The 17631-nt window shown below is 46.5% G+C and overlaps 1 protein-coding gene across 5 annotated transcripts in view; it reads right to left on the bottom strand.

Moving 5' to 3' along the window:
* Positions 1 to 17631, bottom strand: part of EXD1 (exonuclease 3'-5' domain containing 1) — a 930113-nt gene that overhangs the window by 832123 nt on the left and 80359 nt on the right. For all 5 annotated transcript variants that reach the window (XM_078659594.1, XM_078659592.1, XM_078659596.1 and 2 more), the window contains exon 2: positions 11893 to 12038. In XM_078659594.1, the coding sequence (XP_078515720.1) occupies positions 11893 to 12013 (121 nt within the window). In that variant the 5' untranslated portion in view covers positions 12014 to 12038. The remainder of the gene's footprint in view (positions 1 to 11892; positions 12039 to 17631) is intronic.

Genomic DNA, 17631 nt, shown 5'->3' with positions numbered 1-17631 from the left:
AGTTTATACTCAGTAGGGAAACCCATTGTCGGTCGAGCGGTCCCGGGTGCCTACAAGTGGCTCAAGAAGGGTTCTGCTACCTAGGCCTTTATATTACCATCAATGAGGTTGCGAACATGACACAGAATATTAAACAGGTCCTAACAGAATTTCAGGAATACGTAGGAAGATGGAGGGGACTTTCACTGACAATAATGGGTCAGGCCGCCATGTATAAGATGATTACACTCCCTAAGCTGTTGTACATACTACAAAACACATACTGTAAGATATCCAAGGCCATTTTTACAACAATAAACAAAGACTTGCATACATTTTTGTGGAACAGGAGGCACTCAAGAGTGGTGCTACAAACACTTCCACGTAATCAGTATAATGGGTGCCTAGTGCTGCCCGACATAAGAGCTTATTACAAGGCTGCCCATCCAGTGGTCATTTATGAATGGGGATGCACCACAGCAGACCACCCTACATAAGCACTGGAGCGGCTTCAATTCAGGCATCGTACTCAATTACACTATTTATATGGGGGCAAGGGCGCTAGCCGCCAGCTACCCAGAGGATGACAGAAGCCAGGAAGGGAGCAGAGAGACAAATTAAGTGGGACACAAGACCCTCGAGAGAAACTTCCCTGTGAGAGGGAGCAGGATTGCCAGAGATTGGTTAACTCCAGGGCTTTAGACAGTGGGACATGATCGGAATCTCCTAGTTGGGAGACATCCTAGGAGACACCCTTGTCTCCTTTGCCACACTTCAGACTACATATCAACTAAAAGACACTCAAAGCTATGCTTATCTCAGGCTGAAGCATGGAGGGCGGAGGGGTTGGACTCAACTGATTTCCCTGAATTTTCCCCCCACGAAGGTAGGCTTGCAGGAGGAAATCGCTATTAAAGCAATCTCATGGACATACAAAATATTACTTAACATCCAACAAGTTAGGACCACTCAGGGCCAATTGGGAAACCACCACAGGACTACTAGAAGATATCGACTGGGAGGCGGACCTGATGCACCCAAGAGAGGTAGCCATAAAACAGAGGCTGCGTCTCATACAATTTAAGATCCTTCACAGAGTCTATTTTGACAGAGCAGATCTACATACCATGGAAAGAGCAGACACACCGGACTGCCTGCGCTGTAATAACCTGCAGGGCACATTTTCATACGCTATGAGAGTTTAGGCGTAACAAATTATACTGGGCCCAGATATTGTGGGAACTAAACAAAATACTTGGAGAGCAGCTTGGACGCGCGCTACATGTTTGGTTGGTCGCGCTAGCTGTTAATGCCCTAAGTTTACTCTGCCATCCTTTTAAACTTTTAACAAAAGTGTTTTTAAACTATTGCACTGTTTGTACTTTGCTTATTTGCACGCCTACCTGAACGCTCACCTCCTTCCCTCCTACCCCGGTCCACCACGGGCTTCGCCCGATTGTTGTGGAGGGTAGAGAGGGCGACCGCGCTACACTTCCGTTCGTGAGGGTGGAGCCAGGGTTAGCATACCAGTCTATTTAACTCCATGCAGTTTACGACGCGCAGCAGGCGTGCCAAAGGCAAGCCCGTCTGTGCCCGTCCGCGCCTGGCCCGCGACAGCCACCATGCCGGTTGCTCCCAGACTACACAGATTCGCTGGTCTAGAACCCAGCTCTTAAAGCGGAGACATGGTGTTTTCTCCCCAGCTACCCGTTGCTGCCCTTTTAGCTTAGAGGGACATTCTTTCAGCTGCTCACACTGTGCCTTCACTTTAACTCTCTGTACGAAACGTACCTACCATCAAATGAGTCAGGTCAGACGGGCTAGTTCTCCTGTAACACTGAAGGCTGGATTGATTAACTGTCGATCCCTCCCTCGTCATACCAGTGATATTTGGATATCACTTTCCACCCATGCTTGGGATATTTTGTTTCTTACTGAGACCTGGATAAAAGAAACATCTAAACCAGATATTCACCTAGCGACTCCCCCGGGCTATCGTCTAGTGGGATAAATCGAGAGGACGCAAAAGTAGGTGGGGGTTTAGCAGTTATCTTACGGGCACGTTATAATATGACCATTAGGAAAATCACGAAAATAGGTCTCATTGAAGCCATGTATTTTACCATCTTAGATACGGCTGCAGTCATTCTTGCAGGCATTTTAGTGTATAACCCCCCGGCGCTCTATCCACCTCGCTAGCTGCACTGCTACATATGACAGCTGACCTCTCCCTCAGACACACGCACTTTATAGTGCTGGGAGATTTTAACCTTCATGTTGAGAACACCTCATGCACACGAGCTACTTATTTGTTAGATACCATGCAGGGGTTGAACTTGACTCAACTAGTCCAGGGCCCTACTCACACAGCAGGCCACACCCTTGACTTGATATTTACTAATCACCCCGGGATCACGACTCACCCCCCGCTTCCGCTCACATGGTCAGATCACTATTTTATTCTTTTCGAGTTAACTTTACCTCAATTATCTGGCCCCTCAGTAATAGGTAGGGAGCGTGGGAGAAAATGGCATAAAGTCACCTGTGCCGCCTTGGATCCTATTTTCTCCAATCAGTTAGGGCACACCTCTAAGGATCTGAATAGAGATGTGGCCAAATTTAATACCTCTTTTATTTGCCATTGATGCTATTGCCCCACTGCAACCTCTCGCCTCCTCTAGATCAAGACCGTCGGCACCTTGGTTTTCCTCCGCTTTACGTGAGGAAAAGAGCTGATGCTAAAAATTGGCACGCAAATGGCAACTGGCATATGACACGGAGTCAAAAACTATTTACAAAACCGCTCTAAAGAACTTTCATAAATTAAAACAGTCCACTATGAGGGATTTTTTTGCTCAACAAATTAAGAAGGCTGATAATTCAGCTAAAACCCTCTTTAACATTATAAAGGATTTTGCTAATCCCCCAGCCTTGGTGTCACAGAGGACACCTAGCCAGGCCTTATGTAATGGCCTGTCTGACTACCTTCATGAAAAGATTACCAAGATAACATCTTTATTTACTCTAGACAGGGCTCCGCCCGTGCCGGATTCCTATGACCTGCAGAAATTGTCCCCGACTTCTTTCAAAGATCTCACTATTGAGGCTGCTTGGAGTCTGTTTGACCAGTGCAAATTGGGGTCCCCTCTGGATCCCGCTCCAGCAAAGGTGCTGGGCAAACTTGCTCCTCTAGTGATTAGTCCACTCCTTGCTATTTGGAATACCTCGCTACGCATTGGCCAATTTCCGGCCGCGTGGAAGCAGGCCATGCTGGTTCCAATCATTAAGAAGGCGGATGCGGACCCATCCCTGTTTAGTAATTATCGTCAGATTTCTCTCCTGCCTAAACCTGCTAAAATCTTAGAAAAGGTAGTTCAGAAACAAATGGCGGAACATCTCGAAGCTAATCAACTTCCGCATGACTCGCAGTCCGGGTTTTAGCACAGGGCCGGCACTTCTAGAGGTGTCAGAGTCTATTCGAGAGTGTGTGGATAGGGGTGAGGAGGCCATGTTGGTCGTCCTCGACCTATCCGCAGCCTTCGATACGGTGTCACATGATATATTGGTAGATCGACTGGGCCATATTGGTATTGGAGGCACGGTATTGGCTTGGATTAGATCCTTTTACAGGACGTACTCAGAAGGTCTTTCTTCGACCTTTTGAATCAGAAGATAAACCTTTGCTCTGTGGTGTGCCGCAGGGCTCTGCATTGAGCCCTCTGTTTTTTAACGTATACCTTGGACCACTGGCAAAAGTGGTGGAATCTTGGGGGGTCAGAGTGATCTCTTACGCTGACGATACTCAGCTTGTATTCTCTTTTAGAGGTCACTCTGACACCAATTTTACCAACTTTCGTCACTGTCTCAGCAACATTTCCTCTTGGATGACCTCTAATCATCTTAAACTTAACACTAACAAGACGGAGGTCATATTTTTTTTAATCAGAAAACTCCACTGCCAGCCATTCAGTGGTGGCCGACAGAGCTCAACCCCCCCCCCCCGGTCCCAGTCCAAGCAGCTCGAAACTTGGGTTTTCAGTTTGATAACTATCTTGTAAAACCCAAATAATCAAGGTAACGGCTGCTTGCTTCGGCAAGCTGTGCATGATCAGGAAAATCTTTCCTTACCTCCCGCTAGACTCTGGCAGAACTATTATACATGCCCTGATCACCTCACACTTAGACTACTCTAACAGTTTATATGTTGGCGCCCCTTTGTACCAAACAGAGCGCCTGCAGATTGTACAAAATGCGTCGGCCAGACTGATTGGCAATATCCCTTATCGCCACTCGGTTTCATCTTATCTGAGGAAGCTACATTGGTTACCAGTCACCCGGCGTATCCAATTTAAGGCATTGACTTTTGCTTTTAGGGCCCTTATTGGACTTGGCCCTGGTTACCGGTGAAAAAGGCTCAAATTGGTCCATTCTATCAGATCACGGAGGTCTAACAATCTCCGCCTCCTGGTTACCCCACGCTTCCGCCGGTCCAGAATGTGGGGCAGAGTGTTTGGAGTAGTGACCGCTAAACTTTGGAACAGCCTCCCATTAGACCTTAGGTTCATTTCTTCGGAATCACAGTTCCGGAGTAGATTGAAAACCTGGCTGTTCATTAGCCCCTAGTAGCCACCACCCTACATTTTAGCCTGCCGTCTGCAGCGCCGGGACACCCCCGTCGGGGGTAGCCGTGCGCTTTACAAGCTTCAAAATAAATAAATAACTAGAGGCTAAATAGGTCTTGTTGGGTATCCCCACTGAAACAGACCTGCTACGTAGCAAGTTTACGATGCAACTTAGGGTTGGTGGTGACCAAAAGACATAGCTCAATATTGTTGAGCCCTAAAACCCCCTACAATGGAAGGCCTGCATGGATCAATAGATGGTAGCAGAAAGCGTGAAATAAAAGGCTAGAGGGTGCCCCCGAAACTTTAGGAAGATCTGGACCCCTTGGTTGAATTACTACGGGTTAGAAATGGGAGAGGAGGTAGAAGGAATAAACCCAGGTCCAGGGAAAGAGAGAAGTTAGGCTTCCCCCTGTTCTTCCCGATGGGCCCGCACTGTATAAATAATCACCAAACTAAATGTGACCTCTGTTAGTAACATTGCCTTCCCATTCTGTTGTCTATGTAATTTTGTAATGTCCTGCATCTTCTCGCACAACTTGTGTATCCAAGGTATTTGTGATAATAAAAACATTTACAAAAAAAAATCCACAATAATGATAGCATCCTGTTGGTAAAGACAGTAGGTTGGGTGGGCCAGTCCACCAAAATACTGAAGGGGATTGTGTGATAAATAGGAGCTCTGAACTGGCTGAGAGGTTGGTTAGGTGTGGGGCTAGAGCCCGCCTATGGTGAGAGGATATAAGCCTTGTTCCTTTGAGCTTTTTTTATTTTAAGTTTCTTATCTCTGCTTTAAATAGATTCTCCTCACTATCTGACATTAATGGCCTGGACTGATGTCCGGTTTTGACGGTCAGCCATGATCATTAATTTCTAGCTGGGCTTGTGGCTCATATCCCCTCTTCCTCCTAAGCTGTGCCACCTACAATTCCACACCTGCTCCATCTTGCTCTGCATTTACTCTCGAATTTACTCAGAAATCTGTTCTCCGTTAAGGTGCTGCGTCGGGTCTCAAGAAGAGATGATTGTGTATACCGTCTTAGACGACCCAGTTTCATGTTTGACCCCCAATACGAACATTGTTTCCTGGAACGTCGCTGGCTTGGTCTACAAACTGGGTTGTTGACTCATTCAATAAATGTGTATTCAAGGAAAGCTGGTCAGTATTGAGCTGGGTTTGTTAATTTTTCTTTGGCTGCTTCTTCCTCAGGGAAGGGCAGACCTTCGGGTGCAATTGCCCTTTGGTTAAAACCTTACTCTGTTGTATATCCAAGAAGAGTGTGTTTCTCTATCTTTTGACAGGCAGAGTGTATTTTTGTATAATGCATATTGTTAATGTTAATGTTAAAAAGTATTTATTGAGCGCACTGCCACCAATTGGTTTCCTGGCGCTTAAGACAGAGAACGGAACCTGAGGGCTTGAGGAGAGAGCAATCAGTGATACGCTTGTTTAAAAAGCCATGTTTTAAAGCTTTCCTGAAGGACATGAGATCCGTGCATGATCTGATCTCAAAAGGAAAGGTGTTCCAAAGGCGAGATGCAAGAACAGCAAATCTGCAGCCACCAGTACGTTTGCATTTGAAGGCAGGTGTCTGGAGGAGGGCTTGGTGCGCGGAGCGCAGATTGCGGGAGGGGTTGTGCCTGATGAGAAGATGGTCTATAAATTTCGGGCTTTTGCAATTGAGAGATTTAAAGATCATGCAACCAGTTTTGAAGGAGCAACGTTGGGCCAGGGGGAGCCAATGAAGGTCCCTAAGCAGAGGAGCAGCTGAGTGCCATCTGGGTTGCGCAATGATCAGCCTGGCTGCATAATTCTGGACCATCTGGAGCAGTTTTAAAAGGTAAAGGGGTAGGCCTAGGTATATAGAATTTGCATAATCCAGTTGGGACAGAACCATGGTGATCACCACCTGGGTCAAGGCTGCTGGAGTGAAGAAGCGTCGCACCTTCCGGATTTTTCTGAGCTGGAAGAAACACTTGGAGACCACTTGACCCACATGAGTTTTTAAAGAGAGGTCGCTGTTAAGGGTCACACCAAGTGTCTTTGCGACAGGGGTAGGCGTAGGGGCATTACCCATGTCAGATGGTCAGTAGTGAGGGCCCCAAAATTTGGCACTGTCTCCTGTGAGCACCAGCTCGGTTTTTCCAGGGTTTAATTTTAGGTGATTTTGGTTCATCCAAGTTTGGATGAACTGCATGGTAGATTGGAAGTGAGAGATGGAGAGTGTGGAGTTGTCCACCGTAAAGAGCAATTGCAGGTCGTCTTCGTAGTTAAATACTGATACCTGCATGTCTTAGAGCCTGAATTAGCGGAAGAATGTAGATGTTAAACAGATGGGGTGAAAGTGATGAGCCCTGCGGGACACCACCATTTTTGTATAATGCATATTGTAGGCATGAGGGAAATAGAGTAGAGTTAAAGATGTTTGATCTGATTGGAACCCATATGGCTACCCTGCCTGCTATGATTATAAAATAGTGTCAGGAGATGTTAACTGTAGGTTTGAGCCAGTCTGTTTCCAAGAGGACATTCTGGTTGACGAGAATCAAATTTGGGGAATCCCGCAACTTTCCCTTGTCCCGGTGAAGAGGTGGAATGCTGCTGTTCTCCAGATGAATGTCTTCACATATGGTAATGGTCTCAGGGCTTGCAATGGGAAAACTGCTTCGTAACCAACAGTTAACTACACATACCACCGCCCCTAGTGTACTAGCACATCAGGATGGCTAGGATCATGTATAAGGACTTAATCGCCAATACAAAAAAAAAGTGGGAGAGGTCCATCTAGGAGTCCATGTTGAGGGCCATCAATAGCACAGACTAATGGACATGGTACATTGTTGCCAACAGGAACTCCGGTACCCTTGCTCCTTTGGATAGTATTATCTCTGCATCTATGTAGGTAGCTCATTTTTCCCAGTTATACTCGGGAGTAGACAACTATGATTGAACCAGACAGTCCCCAGTGCCATGGCACCTGGGGAGCTGAGACTCATTCCAACTCCCGGTGGTGTTACAGAGCCTAGCATTGACTCCACTTTGCAAGTAGTTCTCAGTATTTCTGACACGGAGATCTCAAGACCTATTAATCGGATCATACCCAAAAAGGCCCCTGGGATATACAAGCTCCCTGGTGACGTTTTTAAGACTTACAGGGACATTGGGCGTCCTTATTTCTCAGTGTATTTTAGTGCCATCATGACTGGTACACCCATGCCCCCCCCCCCCACTTGGGCAGGGGCTGAGGGTACTAAGTCCCCGCCTTCAAATTACAGGCCGATCAGCCTCAAACAGCACCCAGATGCTGTTCAGCTGGGTCATTCTGAATCGGCGGAGTGGGTGGATATCAGACTGCAACATCTTAACTCCTTTGCAGGCTGGTTTTAGGGATATTGTAGGAATCATGGATCAGGCATTTCATCTGCAACTTTTATTTTGGAAATATGTGCTCCTGGGTGGAGGCAGACTGTCATTTTTGTGGCTCTTCGGTCTGCCTTCGGCCTAGCCCTTAGAGATCAGTTGCGAAGATTGTGAAGGAGATGGGGGTGCCAGGGTCCCTTGTTGATATTCTCAGTAGATTGCACTTGAATATTTATGGTCAGGTTATATGTGGACCACAAGGTGATCTGACAGACCCCATCCTTGTTTTTCATGAAGAAAGGCAGGTATGTCTGTTAGCCCCAACCCATTTTCTTTTATTTATCAATGATTTGGTTTTGCAATAGGGACCCTCCTGTTTGCAGACGATACCCCTTTGCTATCAAAATCCCCCATGGGGATGCAGAATCTTTTTGATTGCTTGGAGTCTTTTCTGCAGGCAGCAACAGCTCGAGATCAACTTTGGCAAGACCAAGTTTATGGTTTTTAACCCCTGTGCAACCACTCTCCCCAACTTGACCCTTAATGGAGAGATCTGGGAAAGAGTCTGTGTGTGAATACCTGGGGAAATTTGATTGGATCTCCCATATGCAGATGCATGGCCTCGAGCTAGAGCAGCTCTGTGGGGTATTCTAAGGGCGCACAGAGCTTCCTCCTTACGTCCAGTGACTTCCACTCCTGAGATTTATAAGAGTCAGGCTTTAGTAGCTACACTGTATGGAGGAGAATTTTGGGGTTCTCAGGACTCTTGCTCTAAAAATTGATAATATATTTGTGAAGAATCTCTGTGGCCTGCCAGTGCGCAGCCAGCGTGTTCCTCCAAGTCTCGACTATGGTCTCAAACTAATTAAGGATTTAGTGAGGCCACTCTTGTATTGGCATTTGTTGTAGATCACCCCTGAACTCTCCTCTTTGCATGGCTGTTAAAGATGTTACGAGGCAACCTGGGGTTTGTAAAATTCCCTGGTTCCAGTCTATGAAGGCATGTTTGGTATGGGTTAGGCATTCCAATTTGTGGTCATCCCCAGGTGATGCTGGACTAGTCTCCAAATCAGAGATAAAAAGTGCTTATTGGAAAAATACTGACAACCAAGTGCTATGTTCTGTAAGGGTAGGATTGCTCAGCGATTCTTTTTTTAGGCGCCACTATTGATCACTGTATGGAATTTTATTTGGAAGAGATCGAACCTCCTCTGGCAAAAACCTTACATCTTAAATTTTGCCTAGGGATGTTTCTGCTATGTGCCTTCACCGCAGAACGGAAGCACTTTAAGCGAGGGGAGACAGTTTTTGTCCATTTTGATCACAGGTTGAGGAGTTGACTGAGCAGGTCATATTTATTTGCCCATTTTACCAAGTAATGAGGAACAAGAGGATTTTACCGGTTTGTCACAACCTGGGGACAAGAAATTATAGGATTTTAATTAGTAACACCAGTCAATGCATGGTTTCCTGTCTCCCAATTTTTGTTGCATAAGTGGAGGTACAAGTGTAAACATCTGCCCAGCTAGTGGGTATCCTTTTTCTTTGTTTTTTTCTTAGCTTCTATGAGCCTGATGTTTGTGGATTTTTAGATTCTACTGCTTTTAATCTGTATTTTATACTTTATGCATTTTGATAGTGGACGTACCGCGCTTTGGTTTAATATTGGATAGATGAATTCATGAACTGGCATGTGGTGCCAACTGTCTTGTTTTTATTTATTGTTTTATAGCTAGGAGCCGAAATAAAGATTTTAAAAACAAAAAAATTCCATCATCTAGCTAGAGCAGGGAGTTGATTTAATTAATTCTTTCAGAATTTTACTCTCCATTTTTTGGGAAGAAGGAACCGGTTACACTGCCCGTTTTTGTTTAAGAGTATTTACTTCCCGCTGAATCATTGTATTTTGAATACTTCCTCAAAGGCATGGTCTCTGGAAAAGGGTTGAACCTTTTGCACAGTATTCATTGCCCAGTTGGCCTCTGTGACCCTTTTTCACTCCTTGTTTTAAGAAATGAAAGGCTTTCTATACCCTTTTCCAAACCTACACTTCAAGTAGCCATTTCTAATCTCATCCCCTGCGTCTCCTACCCAGCTTGTGACATGAACACAGATAAATGATGCCAGAGAATTAAGATTAAGAGTACTTAAAGCCTTAGAGGCAACATGGATGTTGCACTGCCAAACATGGATAGAGCAGCAAGGAGCGAGGTCGATGTTTCAGCATCCACAATATTTGGGGTGAAAGCCAACATCTCACTTCTTTCAAGTGCCTAAAAGTCCTCTATTATTGACCTGTGGTTTTCTGCAAAGCTTTGGAAAACTTCACACACAGACCAGTCATATCTGCATTGTATGGCGATGTGGTGGAAGCTTTCGCTGCCTCAGCAGATGTTCCACACATCTTTCTAGTCATAGAGTCCAGATGTTTACTTTCATTATCAGGAGGTAATGTAGATGCAGAGTTGTATATTCCGACAAGTTCAGAATTCATCAGTACTTCTGCATTTCATGTTACCATAATGAAGAAAGACTGACAGATCATTTATCACAAATGGTGATAATGCAGAAGAGACCACATCTCTTCTAACATCCTACTCTATCGCCTCCCAAACTAAATTCATCTGTCTACTATAACACTTTCAATCTTGTCTCGGACTTTCCCTGTGCCACTGTCAGTGTTCTTGTTTTTGTGATAATGGCTTGGGAACACAGCAATGATGTAATCGAGACGCGACTAACCCTTGTGCCTCTGGGTGCCATTTTGTTTATCGAGAGCTTGATGGTTCCCCCTACTTTGCTCTTGGAAATTTGGAAACCCCAACTTCCTACTTGGCATTGGACCAGAGACTGTGGGCTTGATTCACAAAAGGCATCTAAACTTTTGATAATTTACACTTGGAGTACATTTACTACTCAAGTGTAAGTTACACTTTTGAAGTAAATTTAAACTCGGATTTGTGAATAGCCAAAGAGGAGTTAAGTTTCTCAAAATTGTAAATTACTCCGAAGGGTAAGTTACCTTTGTGAGTCAGGCCCTAAAATAATATGTTCAATATAGCACGGTCAAAAACCTTATAGAACTTAGGAAATAATTTGCTGATATTAATGAGACTGAAAATGTGAAAAAAAGGACCGTATTCACGATTATTAAATTAAACCTTGAGGAAGACCCAATAAGGACGAAGCATGACAGCTGAAATTATTAAATGAATTGTGCTACCTTGGAATACTAAGAATTTGAGTGACATCTCGACTGGATATTTTTGCATGTATAAAATCATTATGGAACAATGAACCCAAATTGTGATTTACTAGAGTTACTCAGCACACATTTTTGTTGAATTATTTTGAATATCTGGCAGATAGAGTGGAGAACTATAGCAGCAGATACCCTAATGATTGCACCAGTATTGGGCTCTAGTGATTGTATCAGCATTGGACTGAAGGTATGGACATGAAGTGTGGGGTTTAGGAACATTAGCTGCTATTGTAAATTATGTGCTGCTACTGTAAAGAAGAACCCCTCTTGTGTGGCGAAGGAAACCAGTTCATTAACTCATAGATAAACATTTATAGCCTTTAAACAGTAACTGGAACACACTCAATAGGCCATGTGTGAAATATTGAGTCTAAAACCCTAACAGACCACAGATGGCCAAATGATCGTCACTTGTTTCGTTTGATCAGTGGAAGGGACTAGATTGAAGTAGTCCTTTGATAGTTTGTTAGGCCTCCTGTTATCAATGGACCTTATACATCAAAAAACCATGGCGGACTTCTGCACTAATACCGGGCAGCAATATTTCACAACAGTATTAGGAGGAATTAATTGGCTGTGACATCTATGTCAACATAGCAGTTTTACACGTAGGAAAAAGATCCATCAGGCGTTAGAAGTTATAAACTTAGATCGCAAAAATAGCTTACCTTTACTTAAGAGTATAGCTCTGCTAGGGTCCACATGTTGTAAAACCCCTTGGAATGAGCCACACTTTAGGGTGATTTTTATGCATTTTCCGAGAACCCGACTCAAGAAGGTTGGATCCATGATGAAAACTTTACTGCATCAAACACTAGAACAATAAAGGCCAGTGTCAGATAACTGTCAACCCTAAGCAAAATATCTAAACAGTCACAGATTTTATGCATTTCAGAAGAGCTTCAACCACTAAATTAGCGCCAAGTATTCTTACACATTTTCCTCAAGATACAAAGCTACAGCTTGACTGTTGGGGTTTGATTCATGGTATCTGGACATTCATTGTGTCTCAATCCGTTTTTTCTTTGGGACACACAACCTGAAACTTACTTATTGAAGGGAGAGGGAATTACAGTGCGATTCCTAATGCAATATGGCTCTGGTTGCAACTATACCCTCTCCCAATCATCTAAACCACTGCCTCGGCTTACAGTCTATTTTCTCAGGTTCCAAGTAGGCACAGCTCAGACATAACTGAAGATAAGAATCAAGCTGCTGACTGCTCAAAACAGTGGTAAAAGCGCCTGGATATTTGCAAACCAAAAGCTTTTCCCCAAGAGTAAGACCCCAATCTACACAGCAGATATACTGTAAGCAAATCAACCAAATAAAGTGCTCCAAAGTCAATCATACTGGCAAAGAGAGGTCACAAGCAGTCACCTTAAATGTGCTTATGTTCCACAACCATAAATGAAGTGTGGTACGCACGCACTTGAGTGTACATAACACAGTGAAGACTATGACAGGTAACGAGTAGCTTCCCTAGAATGCATGTAGGACACAACCCACTTAAGAGTGCACCAGTTCAAAAAGGTACAAAAAACACTTCATCATAACATACAAAAGGTCCCACATTCAAGAAAAGACTTTAGGACATGAGCCAAATAAACCTAGTGAAAACTGTACTCTAATAGGCTTAATCCTTCAATTGGAGTATATTTCCAACTGCCACATACTTCAAAGAATATAGAAATTCTTCCCTGCACTCTAACAGTATCACCATGCAGCACCACACAATAGTCGATCAAATTGTATTATTTAATGTTGTATATAAAGTATATTTCTAGCACGACAGCATTTTACTGGCCTTATCCAGCCATTAATTTATGGTACCAGGGGGCCAGTATTTAGCAGTTTTAGTGCTCTTACATATGGCAGGTCAGGAAATTGGAGTGCAGAGAGATAAAAACATTTATCCAAAAGGCAATAATTCTCCGATTGTGTACCTAAAGTTTGGAACTCCATTCCCCCTTCATCTGAATCATTCTATCCACGCTTTAATTTTGTTTTACATTAAATAGAGTTGAAGCTTTTATTGTTTAATTCTTTTCTGTCCTAGCCCATCTCTACTCTCCTAGGAAGTCCCAGATCAACTGAACTACACAGCTTTTTTTCCCAGGGTACAAGGGACAGCTCTGTAGTGGGCAAAATCTGACATCTAAAATTTCAAAATAAGCACACTCAAAAAGTAAGTGAGGGAGCCAAAAACGGAAGCAAAGTCAAACCGGTTACCAACCATATTCAGCTAGAGAACAAAGCAGGCACTTTCCCCTCAGAGACAGTCAAACAGGATTCTAAAAGTGGTTTCTCCAGAGGAACACATGTAAGGGCATATGTATACCAATTACTTTACTTAAGTTCTGCATAGAAGCAAATGGAGCATCACTTTTGTTAACATAAACACTTACTAAGTAAGGGATATCTTACCATTAATTTAACAGCACCAGATATTTGGAATGCTACGACACTGCTCAACTACAATAGTGAGCAGTCCATAGGTACATTTTGCAAAATCATAAAAGATTAATCAATCACTAAAGAACCCTGGATCACCAAAGTGCACGACAACTTCACCATTATAATTTAACTTCTGGAAACAAGCAAGTGTTTATGAGTTTTTAAACTGGGTCCGGCTAGTAATTAAATGTAATTTCAAAAACAGTGTGTTCCCAAATCTTGGGACAACCTGGCAGCTATCACCTACACCATAAAAATGGGGGGCGTGGCCAAGATGGTGGCGTGAACGGACGCTTTGATCCGGAGCTCCCGCCGACGGCAATCTACAGCACCGGCTATAAATGCAGCAGTCGGCCTCTTCGGCCGGTGGGCCATACACCCGAGAGACCAGGGAGCGCTTTTGAGGTGGCGAACCTCGGTCCGGTGACTCCTGGCGCCCAGTGTCGGTGAAAGGGCAGGAGCGGCTGGTGGGGGAAGTGCGGCTGAGCAGACGGCATGCCGGTGACACGGGCGAGCAGACTGGCGCCCGCTTGAGCGCCGATACTGGGGAGCAGCGGGAGCGCCGAAGGAGCACATCAGCGGAGGCGGCCCCTTGCTAGCGCCGCTGTGAGAGGTGAGCTCCTCTGCGCTGGTAGCAGGCCGGACCCGCCATCTTGTGAGTGTACGGCGCCCACGGCTGTGGGAGATTAACGGCAGCGCCCTTGAGTCCCTCCCTCGCGATCAGCAACTGTTGTCGCGGGACGGGACAAGGTGGCTTCCCTGGAGAGTGCTGATCTGCCTGGGGGTCGCGCAGGTGTCGGACGCGGTGTCGCAGTCGTCGCGGAGAAGAAGGCGAGCATCCATTTTGCGGCCAAGCTGCGGCGCCAAAGCTGTGTGGGCCCTGACGTGAGGTGGTCTGCCGGTCCGGAGCTGTGAGCGAGGCCTGTGGAGCGGCACGAGCAACGGCGGGTGAGAGTGCTTCTTTCCCCCCCCCGCCGCCACCGGAGATCTTGCGAGAGACTGTGCTGGCTGCCTGAGGTGAGAAGGGGCACCGGGCCTCAGAGAACTGTGGGCGAATGGGCACGCTGGCCTAAGGAACCGAAGCGCGCTCTACAGCTTGTGCTTGGTTTATTGTACAGCAGGAGAGGCCCTGGAGCTGGACTCGCGGAGTCTTGTTGGCCAGGCCGGAGGCTGGAGGTACTGCGGGGGGATGGAGCGGTCCTGCGTGGACACCGAGGGACATGAGAAGTGCGGCGGGACGGAGGTGGCGATAGGCGGCAGAAGCTGGGAATCAATGGGCGAAACCGGGGGGGGTCCCCCATGCCGGAGTGAGGCGCTGAGAGGCCTGGACGACAGCGTTGAGGAGCACAGAGGGGGGGAGCTCTTCTTCGGAGGACTACGCGGCGTGGCTGTGGGACACTGTATGGATTTCTAGACGGCATTGAGGCGGCACACTGAAGTGGGTTACAGAGCGCGCCGCATGGACTTTAGGGCATAGGTGCCCATGCTTGTCTGGTGAGTGACGACCCTTGGGCACTGTCTGGCTTTGTGAATAGCGGGGTACCAGCCCCCTGCAGCGGGCTACCTGCGGTCACTCTGCACACTACAGAAAGTTTCAGGCGTTTTTGCCCACATCTGCTTTGGGTGTCACAGAGTGGGACTCTGGAGAGGAGAGACTACTGGTGGTCCGGAGGCGGCTGGCCGGGGCTTGTAGGAGGCTCTGGGTGGCAGTGGGTCTGGTGGTTGTCCCCCGTAAACCTGGAGGGCAGCTATGTCCACGACAAAGGTCCGAAAAGAGAAGACGGTTAAGGACCTTTTTGCTAAGGCCCAGGCGAATCAGCAACCCAAGGATATGGTGGCAAGTGTGGCTCAAACTGTTGCGGATCAGGCGGAGGGCACCGAACCCATCACCAAAGCTTTTCTAGAATCGCTCTTTACCACCCTGTGGGAGGACAGTCACACCCTGCAGAAGGAGTTTGCCGAGGAGATCAAAGACGTGCGCAGATTTGTTGACAGCATTGGGGAGCGGGTGGCAGATCTGGAGACCAAGAGTGACAGTCGTGATACAGAAATGGAGGTGTTGCGTCAAGAGATTGTGTGGATTCATGACCAACAGGTGGATCTACAAGCACATATGGAAGACCTGGAAAACCGCTCGTCGACATAACGTCCGCATTAGGGGCGTGGCGTTGTCTGATGATACCAAAGACTTTGTTTGGCTTTACCAGAGAACTCTTCAATCACATTTTGGGGCGACCCGCGGAGTCGGAGCTCCGACTGGATAGAGTTCACATAGTGGGCCCTCCGCGATAGTCGTCTGCCAACCCCCTCCAGATATTTTGCCATGCGTGCAAGACTTCCGCACAAAAGAAGACATCCTACAGAAGGCTCGACAGCAACCCCCTCTGTCTTTCAGGGGTCAGTCCCCAGTATTGTATCACGATCTGTTCGCACTTACACTACAGAAACGCAGGATTTTTAGACCGGTCACGACTTTCCTCCAGCAGCATAGCATCTTATAGTTGGGGCCATCCGTATCACTTGATATTTAAAAAGGACAAGCTACACCAGCCCCGGTTCTTAAAGGAAGCATGCAACCTATTAGGTTTGGACCCACCAGCCGAGATCGATGAGGAGGAGGAGGGGCCCACTGGGGAACCGGAGGACGGCAGACCGCGATGGCGTCAACAGAGCAGACGTGTCCGAAAGCCCCCTGTGGCTGTGATTAGAGATGGCCAGCGTGCTGCAGTGGAGGCTGTCTCTTCTGGTTTGAATGAGTCTCATCCTAGCTGAACTCCACGCTGCTCTATCGCATGGTTATGCTTTGGTGTCTGGTCTTGCCTACGCTGACGGCGGGAGGGAGGACCTCGAGGTACTGACTAGTATTCCCTGATGCTGTATTCTACCAATCACCTACGGATGATGGACAATTCGTGTTATCTGAAATGTTTGGGGGGAGGTTTTGTTTTCGCTCTTATTGGGGGTCTGTTGGGGTAGAGTTCTTTTTTCTTCATTGGGATTTTGCAGGGGATAGAATTGCTGGGGGGGTTCCAGTTCCATGAGTATCCTTGGGTGGGGGGTGGCACAGGGTTCCTGCTGGCCGGTGGGAAACTCTGTTGGCTATATCTCAGGCAGGGTAGTCAGCGTTGCCCGGTTGGGCAAGCCGCAGGTGCAGCGCGGAGCTGGGCTGCTGAGCGCGTAGGGTCGGACGTAAGCTATGCCTGCTACTGAACTGCGAATCCTCACACTGAATGTTCGGGGACTTAACAACCCTATGAAGCGGAAAGAAGTTCTCTCTTTTTTGGAAAAATGTGAGGGCTGATATTTGCCTTCTCCAAAAGACGCACTTATTACCAAAAGATTGTCACAGGCTGAAGTCTCGCTACTTCCCTTCCCAATTTTTTTCCCCTCGGCTTCCAATAAAACGGCGGGGTTGCGATTTTAGTGGCCCAACGGTTATGGGGAAGGTAGTGCAGAAGGGAGCGGAGATATCAGGAAGGTTACTGTCCTATAGATTCTCCCTGGGGGAAGCGACCTTCACAGTTTGCTCAGTTTATGCTCCTAATGAGGGTCAAGAAAAGTTCTTCCATCAGGCGCTTAGCGAGACGGCTGCCTCTCTCGATACATGTTTTAGTGGGTGGGGACCTAAACTTAGTATTTGATAATCTCTTTGACAGGTCAGGGGAGTGCTCCTTCCAGGCAGGAACCCTTTCTGGTGGAGGGTTGGCTAGGTTGGATGAACTGGGAATGGTGGACCTCTAGCGCAGTTTTCACCCGGGAGAAAGGGAATACTCTTATTATTCTAATGTCCATAAAACCTACACGCGGCTGGATTACTTAGTCTTCTACATCTATTCAGGCGCTTGCGACAGAGGTAATGATAGGTGCTGCGGCTCTTTCAGATCATGCGCCGCTGTCTGTGGTGTTCTCCTTACAATCGGTGACGTGTCCCACGCGTTGTTACTTGTCAC

Source organism: Lissotriton helveticus, chromosome 9 (genome assembly GCF_964261635.1).
Source record: "Lissotriton helveticus chromosome 9, aLisHel1.1, whole genome shotgun sequence".
NCBI lineage: Eukaryota > Metazoa > Chordata > Amphibia > Caudata > Salamandridae > Lissotriton > Lissotriton helveticus.
Note: the sequence above shows the minus strand (reverse complement) of the source record. Positions and strands in the feature narration are given on the sequence as shown.